Below are 10478 nucleotides of genomic sequence, written 5' to 3' on the forward strand. Positions count from 1 at the left end.
GGGGACCAGGGAGCCTCGGTCCCTCACGCTACAGTGCAGCCAAGTGGATGGGTCCGCAGCGGTGGGAGGAGACGCGGGGACTCTGTGACACCCGACCAGCTGATGCTGCCTGGCTGTAACTGGCCCTGTCCACCATCTCCGGGCTGACAGGCTCCATCTGTGCCTCTGCCTGCCCTACCCCCTCTCTTCAGACCCAACCTTGATTTCTGCCTCCATCTCCCTGCTCATCATCTTTATTTCATCATCCACACCTGAGAGAGAAAAGTCTGACATCTTGTCTGCCCTACCTGGCTTCTAGCAGGGCCCCAGGGCCCTAAGTTACTATAGGCCCTTGAGCAACCCAGGTGGGCAGCTCTACTTGCCTCTTTTTCCCCAACCTGCAGAATGGACACAATCGGTTCCCTCGCCATCTTGTTTCAGAAGATGCAGCTTCTGTTTTCCCAGCCATTTTGGTACGTATTACCAGGCCTTTCTGGAGCCCCCTCTGGTTCTGCTCAACCCTTTCTGCCTTCCCTCAGTCTCCTTACCACCTGGTGTCCAGCCCCCCGCGCCCATCCCAGAGCCCGTCCCACCCCCTGCCCAGGCTTGTCCTTGGGACTCGGCCATCACTGGGCTCTGTTCCCGCAGCTGCCGCAGTGCTACTGTGGGGCGCTCACCCCAGGAGCTGGGCTCGAGGCCCAACGCAGTCACCCACTGGCCATGTGACTTTGCAAGGCCCTTTTCCTCCCAGAGGCACAGGTTTGCTAGGGGCAGAGCAACAGCTCTGTGCATCCCGGACGGACTGTAAAACATAGGGTCGGGGCTGAAGCCACGCCGAGGTCCAGGACAGGCTCCAATATGTGATTTACTGTTAACTGAGGACTCTCCTACCAGGAGCGGCCTCCAAGCCCCAGGGCAGGCTCAGAGATCTGTCTCAAAGGAGGCCCTGAACCTGGTAGGATGGGATGAGAGACCAAAAGCTGGCATAGGTGGAAGTGGTCCCTTACCTTCTGTTTCGCCGTCATCTCCCGGCCAGAGCAGCCTGAAGACCGATGAGGAAGCAGGGCCCTGGGTGGGCAGATAAATGATCAAAGTGCTTATTCCACGTCTACTCACCCTTTGCCCCCCATAAACCACAATAAACCACCAACTCCCCCCACACACATTTAAGCATGTGCCTCCCTATCTAGAGGCCCCATAACCCAAAATCTCCCTTCCTCTCACTCGCCTCTCCAGCCCTGCTCCTCAACCCCTTTCTCCTGGGATCTGGACCCCCAGCACCCCCTGCCCCCCGCTCTCCTGCTCCAGCTCAGCCCTCCCTTTCCGCATCTGTGCTCTGGAGGGGTCTCCCTTCTCAGTTCCCACCTCCTCCTTGGCCCCTAGTCATCTGGCTTAGACGCTTCTCTTCTGTAGTTTCGTTGCGCCCTGTCACAAGCCTCTGTGGGATCCCGCTCTGTGGGGTTTCTGGATTTCTCTTGCTGTTAGGCTCTAAGGAGTCTGTCTATAGCCAATGTGGGGTCAGCAGGACCAGGTACTGTGCCAGTTTTCTGAACCACACTAGTAAATCCTACTATTACTATTGCCCAGCCTCATGGTGTTACATGGAGCCCAACCTTGCATAGCCCTGGCCTTCTGGGGTGTTTGTGGATCTTCCCTGCTCCCTCTTCCCCATTGTAGCGGCAGGAATGGGCACAGTGCAGGTTGTCTATGATCCGAGCAGACGGGGTAAGGGAGAAGTCCTGGAGCCCTCAGTGGTTTTCAGGCTTTTATTGGGATTTACCAGATACAGGGCTAGCAAGGGGTGCCAGGGTGCTGGCAGGCCTCCCAGCCCTCAGCAAGTCTTCTCTCTCTCTGGGCTCTCCGGCGTTCTCTGGTGGTCTCTGCTTCTGCTCTCTGCTCTTCTCGTGGTTCTTCTGGCGTCCCCATGACGCCGCCCTTATAAGCCCAGTCTCTCAGCCCAGGTGTACCCACTTATGCACGCCCACACCCTACTCCAGGTGCCCGCCATCAGGCATGCATTCAGGACCGCAGGGATCCATCATCAATCCTAATGGCGGGAGGACAGAAAGCCTGACACTTTTTCACTTACCCTATACCCATTCACTGCACTCCAGCCACGCAGCCCTCCTAGCTGCCCCTTAGCTGGGCCAAGCATGCTCTTAGCACAGGGCCTTTGCACTTGCTGTGTCTGTTGCCTGGATATTCACAGGTCACTGCATGCCTCACTCCCACACTTATTGCACAGCTCCACTGAGAAATCGCCTTATTGACTCTCCATAAAGTAGCAATGGATGCCCGCCAGCTCATTGGATGGTCCTTTCATCCAGGCCCAGCTTGCCTTTTTTTTTTTTTTTTAAGATTTATTTATTTATTTATACAAGCACTGGGTACAGTCAGAAGCGCGGGAGGGTGAGAGAATTCACCAGAGCCAGAGTGGGGAACAGAACAAGCAGACTGATAAAATACACTGCTGAGGGGAGCAGCAGGCGAGACAGGAGAGGTCTGACACGCCATGTGGGACCCTCGCCCGGAGGCCAGGGATCGAACTGGCGCTGCAGAGGCTACGGGCAGCTTTGCAGCCCAACACTCAACCGCTGCATCATCAGGAGAGGCCCCCAGCTTGCTTTCTTTCCAAGGCAATCATACCTCTAATTTTTTCGCCTCCCTTCTGTCCCCTCACCCCCACATGAGAACATCAGCTACATGAGAGGAGGCATGTGGGGGTGTCATTGCTCAATACCGAGGAGTTAAAACAGCCCCCAGCCTGGATGTAGCAGGTGCTTGGTGGCTGTTGGATGAACAGAGCACAGCATCGGACGAAACCCTGTGCTCTCCAGACATTCTGACATTGTCGGTCTCAAGATGTTTCTCAGATGCAGGGCCCTATGTAGGGTAAGGTAAAAGTATCAGGCTTTTCTGCCCTCCCGCCATTAGGATAGATGAGGGAACCCCGTGGTCCTGAATGCATGCCTGATGGCGGGCACCTGCAGTGGGTACACGTGGGCTGAGGGAATGGCCTTTTAAGGGAGGCATCGCGGGGATGCCAGCAGCAGCAGAAGCCGAGAGAGAAGCAGAGAAGGCCGGAGAGCCCAGATAGAGTCAAGACTTGCTGGGGCCTCCCCGGTGGCGCAGCGGTTGAGCACTGGGTTGCGAAGCTGCCTGCATCCTCTGCAGCGCCTGTTCGATCCCCGGCCACGAGGCGAGGGTCCCACATGGTGCGCAGACCTCTCCTGCCGCCCGCTGCTCCCCTCAGCAGTGTACTTCGGTCCTTCTGCCTGTTCTGCTCCCTGCTCTGGCTCTGGTGAATTCTCTCACCCTCCCGCGCTTCTGACTTTACCCAGTGCTTGTATAAATAAATAAATAAATCTTTAAAAAAAAAAAAAAAAAATGGGAATGCTTTTAAAAAAAAAAAAAAAAAAAGACTTGCTGGGGGCCGGGAGGCCTGCCAGCCTCCTGGCCCCCAGCACCCCTGCCTGCTGTGTACCGGGTAAATCCCAATAAAAGCCTGCAAAAGCCACTGAGGACTCTGACTCCTCCTTTACCCGGTCTACTGGATCCTAGAAAACCTGCACCATGTCCAGTCCTACCCTTCCACCCTGTTACTGTGATATCACATATGTGTCCTCATGACGTGGTCCTGGGCATCATACAGACAGCAGATCCTACCCAGATATCTACAGCCCTCTGGCCTCCTACGGCAGGATTGCTGAGAGGATTAAATGATAATAAATGAAAAGTGGTTCACACAGTGCCCAGTGAAAACGAGCTCTCACTGTAAGCCAGTATTCTTAAGGGCTCCACAAAGGTTTCATGAAATAAAATTAATTCCCACTCTCTTTTTTTTTTTTTTCCACCTAAGCCACCCTTCCTGGGAAATCAGATTTTTGAGTCTCAACAGCAAATGATCAGCCGAACGAGATTCCATGTAAGTCATCATATATATAATTCCCACTCTCTGAAGTTACCTCGGTTCCGCGGTTTGTTCGTTCATTCCTTCGTGCACCGTGTCTGCTGTGCCCGTCTCTCTGTGACACGCCGGGTGATGCTGTGGCGGCTCAGACGGGAAAGGCCCAGCCCAGCTCAGCCCTGTGCAGCCTGGGGTTGAGAGCAGGTGAAGCAAACTTTTTTATTTGCTGTTTATGTACCAAAAACTAAGTCCATTCCATACACCTGCTAACATCGTGTGTCACATACTATGTATTTCACACTGTGGGGAGGGTTGTGCTGGTCTGCAGCAGACATCTGGGAAGATTAAGGTGAATCCTAGAGCCGACAGTCAGAAAGTCACATTAAAAAGAATAGCTAGTGGGCCTCTCTGGTGGCCCAGGGGTTAAGTCTCAGCACTATCAAGCTTTCGCCAGCCACTGCAGCATGAGTTCAATGCCTGGGCTGGCCAGGGAGCTACCCACATGGCACAGCAGACCTCTCCTGTCTCATCCCTGCTCCCCTCAGCAGTGCATTTCAGTGGATCTGCCTGTTCTGCTCCCCACTCTGTCTCTGGTGAATCTTCTCACTCCCCGCAACTCTGGTCTGTACCCCAGTTTTTGTATGCATAAATAAATCTTTAAAAAAAATAGCTAGAGAGAGGGGAGCAGTGAGGGGGCCGTGGGGGGAGCCGAGGAGTTTGTTGAGGTCACATCCTAGAGAAGGGACTTGTTCTGTTAATACAAGGGCTGGGTAGTGGGGTGGGGAGGGATGAGGGGAGTTTCAGGTTTTTTGAACAGAGGCACAGTGTGTGCAGAGCCTTGTTTCAGACACACCAGACCACTGTAGTCATTCTTGTCATCAGAGCGCTTTTCAACAAGAAGGGAAGGAGGATCCGTCTGTGAGCAACACGTGGGAGGGTTGAAAGCAGGAGAGACGCAGGGGCGGCCATGAGCTCGGAGCGTGTGCGAGTTCTTGCCACAGAGCCCAGACTCCCCAGCAGCAGCTGCCTGGGCACAGGGCCTGGGCACGATGTTCCACATCTCTGTGCCTCGTTCCCTTCTCTGTGAAGTGAAGTTGTGAGAACTAAGAGAGTTGGTTTTGGTGAAGCGCTTGGAGACAGGCATAGACCAGCCTTCCATCTGTGTTTGAAATTGTAAAAATAGAAGAAGTGAACCAGGGGTAAGAAAAGATGGAGCCAGGCAGATGGCTTGGGACAGGGTTGCCAGGACTTGGGGAGAGTCTGGACGTCGGGTACAGGGAGAAGGCGAGCGGGAAGGGATGGAGGCTTGGGGCTGAGTCCCTAGGAGAAACTAGCCACTGCTAAGGAGGAGAGAAGAGCCCAAATGTTCAGGTGGGTCCAGTTTAGTTTACGGAGCCAGTGTGGCCAGGTGGAGACCCTCTGCAGGCAGTAACCTAGAGGCTCCTGGTGCCCAGGAGAGAGGTCTGGGCAGGGCCTTACCAGCTCAGGGGGAACCTGCCCTGCATTCTAGAGAAGGTCACTTCCCTTCCTGTCCTGGAGCCCAAATCGGGGCCTTATGGAGTTGACAGTGTGGACACCAGGATTGGGGCGGGGTCTGGGACTCCTTGGTCACTAGCGGGTGGAGAGAGGCTAACCCGCTGAGGACTTGAGGACATCCGTGAGGTGGAGGGAAGAGCAGGCCTGACTAGGCACTGCGGTGGGGAGGCAGCAGGAAGTCTTTCCTTCCCCCAGGAGAGTGGAAAGATTCAAAGACAATGTGTCAGTGTTTTCAGGGTTGCCCCCAGGCAGCAGGGGTTGGGGTGTGGCCACAGCCTCCTTTCAGGCCCACACGGTGACGGTTCTGCCCGGGTTGCCAGCCAGCGCTGTGTGGGGCAGCTGCCAGAGAGGTGAGGGGGCCGAAGTTGTGGACAGAGGCAACACGACTCATTTTGCAGTCTTGGAAGCAAAATGCCTAGAGGGCCAAGCCAGCATGAGAAGAGTGGATGTGCCCCCAGCTTGGGGACCATCAGCCCAAGAATATTTCAGTCACTGCCCTTAAACTGGGGCTGGGGGAGGAAGAGTTGACTTGTTAACTACACCTAGAAGGGAAAAACTAGCATTTAAAAAGGCAGAGACAGTGATGGCCAAAATAGGTAGCAAGGCCCTTCAGGGGACCAGAACAGCACACAGATAAAGGAGGAAGGAAAATGTGAAGCACCAATTTTGTGCTTATTTCCAAGAGGAAGATGGTCTAGGCCAAGGTAAGGCTGGAGGCTGCTCCAGGCAAGGTAGCGATTATATTCATAGGCACTGGAGACAACTGTCAAAAGGTAGGGTTTGAGAGGTTGCCCCCACTCCTCTACACTTGACCAAGATTGTACCCGGTTCAAGATTCTGTAACCAGAGCCCTGTGGTTCTGGGCAAGGCAGATTTGTCTGGTGGATAGGCTTTAGCCAGCTGCCTGGAGGCATTCCCCCGCCCTGCACCCCCAAGGAGGCTGGCTGCAGAGGCAGTTCTTTGAGGCCCACCAGCCTTCCCTCACTTCAATGCAAGTCAGTCTGAGCAGGGGGCAGACTTTTTTCTTTTATACCTGGAGCCAGGGTCAAAAATGGACCAATCAGTTTTGAGGTCTCCAGTTGCCATTCAACCTTGAGTTAATTGTTCGGATTGAAAATGGAAAGCAAGCTGATTGGCCCTCAATGGTCCCTTCAGATTTATCATTAAAAATGGTACAATCAGACTTGTAGGGTGGGGGACCACAAAGAGGAGATAAGGCAGAGCAAGAGATAGGTTGAGTCAGTCAGTGGCTGCTACTAAAGAGAGAGACATCAGACCACCTTTGAAAAAGGATTCAGCAGAGGGTGTCCAAAGAGAGAAGCAGCAAGCAGATGACCTGTGAGAATCACCAGGCCTCCACAGACTCCTAGGCCTCCAAACGCCATAGACCTTTGCAGAGACTCAGCTGCTGCACCTGTTCCAGCCCTGCCTCTGACATGCCTGGAAGAAGCCCATTGGCTTCAGTCTGGTGTCTCAAAGAGCTGCTCACTGTATGCCAGCGGTTCACAACGAGCTGTCCACAGTGTCTAGTTCTCCAGCACCGCCTCCTGGTGCTGTTGAGTCCATTGTTGCCTGGTCTGGTGTGTCTGGCCCAGCCTTCAGTCTTCTACAAGCAGCCTTTGTTTGGGTCTTCTGGACACGATCTGGGGTAAGATAGCCAGCCTGTCTCTTCCCTAATCTCCTGTTTGTTAAATAAGCCCTGTTGTTGTTGGCCCCTGAGCCTGAGTGGTCTTGCAATTGTGTGTCCTCCTTTTGTCCCCCACCTTGGACACTGTCCCTCGGCATTGTCTCAAGTACTATGTTGTAGCACTAGTCTTGCACTCTTTTAATTCCATCATTAAAATTCATTTCTTTGGGTAAGCATTCAGTCTCCAGGGTGTTCCTGGCAGGGGACAAACCATTTCCAGAGGAAAAAAATAGAAGGACGGTTCTGGGTCAAGGAGAAAGTGGTGAGGAAAAGAGATCCAGGTACAGGGAAAGCCAGGCAGGGTCAGACTGACCAGAGGGTGGTAAGAGTCCTCAACATGCCAGGTCAGCATGCCCAGTCCTGTGTGACCTCAGCTGGAAACACTGAAGGCCATTATCATCCATCACTGGCTGAACACTGCCCTGCTGTCAGAGGCTGGTGGGCACCTGGGAAAGGAAGGGTGGGGTCCATGCTGTCTCCAAGTAGAAATCACCCCACTGGGCTCCCTAGCCTCCCTGCTGCACCCACAGGAGGTGGGAGGTGTCCAGTCCAGTCCCATAGTTGGTGCAGTTCAACCCAGCAGCACGGTGTGTGGCACCCCCAGGCTTGGGGGGGGATGGCCCTTGTCCTTCCTACGACTCTGTGTTCAGCATGGCCAGTGTGCCTTGCAGTGAGCTGGGAGTGCAGGGGTGAGCAAGGACCCAATCCCTGCCAGATGAGATAATCCCTGCTAGAAATGACTACATAATTACACACTGAAGTGGTGCCCTTAAGTAAAAACCTAAAGTGCCCCCGGGGGGAGCGTAACAAGGCAGTCATTTACATTGGGGTGGAGGCAGGGTGGTCGGGGAAGGCCTCTGGGAGACCTGAAGGGAGAGTTGTTGGCGAGGGGACAAGTGTAAGTAGAGGGAACCCCATCTGCAAAGCTCAGAGAAGGGAAGGTTTGGGGCTTTAAGCTCTGACGAGATTCTAGAAGAAGGTCAATGGGTCAGTGGGGCTGGAAGAAAAAAGACAGTTCAGAGACAGGCAGACAGACCACACTGGGCCTTGTGGGCAGGAGGAGGATTTTGGGAAATCATAGGGCGAGCAGGTGAAGAGAGCGGTGACCCACTCAGACTGCAAGTGTAAAGGTCCCTCTGGCCACAGGACAGAGAAGATTCGGGAGGAGAGACCGTTAGACGCCCCAGTTGCCAGGGAAGGGGGAGGAGAGGGTGCCTGGGGCCTCAACTAGAGCAGGACAGAGGGAATCCCACAGATTCAGGAGTTTCAGGGGGAAATGGTCTCCATCTGGTGAGACCACCTGGCAGTACTAGAGGAGAGAGAAGGCTAGCTTTCTGGTTTGAGCAAGTGGGGGTCCTGAGGTAAGGAAGACAGAGGAGACCCCAGAAAATCCCTGGAGGGTGCCGTCATAGCCATGACCTGGTTTCCACCCCAAGCCTCTTCACTTTGTGGCTGTGTGTCCTCCACTGCCACTCGGTCTGACAGCAGAGGTGGGGCCTGTTCCCTTCATTTTACGGACAGGAAGCTGAGATGTGGGCTCAGTTACTTGCCATGGTCGTCCCAGGCTGGCAGGTGCCTGAGCTCATGCCCTCGTGGCAGGCCCCCCAGCCCAGCTCTCAGCCCCTTCATGCAGCCCTGCCCCAGCCACTTTCCTGCCCAGCTGGGTGGGGTTAATGGCAGCTCCTTCCCTGAGCTTGCGGCTGCAGAGATGACAGTAAACCTGACGCCATGACATCCCATGCGCTGCGTCCCTCCCTCCCTCCCGAGTAGAAAGCTGTTCTCGTGTCAAGAGCCTTGTCAATACTCCAGGGGTATCTGTGGCTTGTGCAGTTTGTCACCAGCACTTGTGACAGTCAGATCTGGGAGGTCCTGGGCTTGTTGCAGGCGTCTGATCAGCCTAGTTTTCCAAAAAAAACAAAAAACAAAGAAACCACCTTTCCTGTTGCCGGTCACAGGCATGACAGGTCTCTGTATTTTGGAGAGAAGCCAGAGCATGAGGCTGTCAAGGCTTCGTTTACCAAACAAGACCATGGCCAAGAGGCCCAACGGTCCCTCCACCCACACACTCACGCCCAGCCCATAGACGTGCCCGGGGCTCTGTCACATGAAGGGCCCCCTCCCCCGCCAGGGCCAAAGGGGGCCCAGAAAAGAAAATGAGGGGAAAGGCTGTGTCCCTGCAGCAGGAATATAGTAGAGTTGGGGCAAGTTGAGCTGGGTCTGTGCCCCTAGGGAATTTTGAATTCTTTTTAAAAAACGTTTTTATTGTGTTGATAACATTTAACATGAGATCTACCCTCTTACCAGATTTTAAGAGGCACTGGAGACACCTTCAGCTCCCTCAGCCGAGCCTCTCCGCCAAGCTGCCATCGTGACGAAGCTGGAGACCCGCAATGAGAAGCTGGTGTCCGAGTCATCCGATGCCCTGCCCCAGGCCAGCCACTGCAGCCCTCCCAGCCTCACCCCTAGCGCCGTCCAGAGCTGTGGGAAGGGAGCTTTAGTGACAGGAGAGCTGTTGGCCCAGCCTTGGGAAGTCTACTGCCGGGGATACCCCTCTCTTGCCCGTACCCCCAACTAAAAGTCAATTGTCAAGTGTTTTTCCAAAATAAAGTTTGAGCTGGCTGTGTCCACCTAAAATATGGTAATGGTTTTGTAGCTTAAGTATTTTAGTTAAGTGTTTTGGCAGCTGCAGTAGAGGAAGGAGTGGTAGGAGCAGCAGGGGAGACGGGCGGGGCACACACACACACACACACACACACACACACCCATATCCGGTGGTCGAGCCCACAGGCACCTGAGCCCTGGAGCTCCTGGGCCCCAGTCCACAGCGGTCTGATTGGCTCATGAGCCACCCTTGGCCCAGCCTCAGTCCATTTTCCTGCCTGGCACCTAGGCTGGCATGCTGGGCAGGCCCACGAGGCCGCAACCCCTTCTTGGCCAAGTCTCTCAAGGAGACAGAACCTGTTTCCAGCTCTAAAACTAAGTAAAACAGAACAAATTCCAAAATTGGTAACCTAGAGCTGTTCTACCAGGTAGGGTAGCCACTATCACGAGTGGCTGCTGAGCATTTACTATGTGGGTAATCGAGACCAACATGACTCTAACTGTGTTACACGCACCGGGTTTCCTTGACAGTGTGGAAAGTGAGTGTGAAATATCCATAATTTTTTATATTGAATTCATGTTGGGTGATAACATCTGGGGTACACTGGGTTAAATACAGTATAATATTAAAATTAATTCTGCTTTTCCTTTTTGTTATTTTCCTGTGGGTATTAAAACAATTTAAATTACATGCATCATTCACATTCGTCTCACGTAGTTCTGTCTAGTGAATTGCAATGATCTAGACTAAACCATTTGTTACTCCCC

The 10478-nt window shown here is 53.8% G+C and overlaps 1 protein-coding gene and 1 non-coding gene across 3 annotated transcripts in view; both read right to left on the reverse strand.

Annotated features, from left to right (window-relative positions):
• FAIM2 (Fas apoptotic inhibitory molecule 2) overlaps positions 1 to 7402 on the reverse strand; it is a 38942-nt gene extending 31540 nt beyond the window's left edge. For both annotated transcript variants that reach the window (XM_037514695.2, XM_054696602.1), the window contains exons 1-3: positions 7186 to 7402; positions 3945 to 4074; positions 987 to 1047 (exon numbers count right to left, since the gene is read on the reverse strand). In XM_037514695.2, the coding sequence (XP_037370592.2) occupies positions 987 to 1047; positions 3945 to 4074; positions 7186 to 7207 (213 nt within the window). In that variant the 5' untranslated portion in view covers positions 7208 to 7402. The remainder of the gene's footprint in view (positions 1 to 986; positions 1048 to 3944; positions 4075 to 7185) is intronic.
• On the reverse strand, positions 3851 to 3920 carry LOC119248573 (small nucleolar RNA SNORD30). Its single transcript, XR_005125986.1, has one exon. It is a non-coding gene; the product is annotated as a small nucleolar RNA SNORD30 (small nucleolar RNA).
• Positions 7403 to 10478: the final 3076 nt, after the last annotated feature.

The sequence above is a fragment of the Talpa occidentalis genome, unplaced genomic scaffold, assembly GCF_014898055.3.
Source record: "Talpa occidentalis isolate TD23 unplaced genomic scaffold, MPIMG_talOcc4v2.1 talOcc4.16, whole genome shotgun sequence".
NCBI lineage: Eukaryota > Metazoa > Chordata > Mammalia > Eulipotyphla > Talpidae > Talpa > Talpa occidentalis.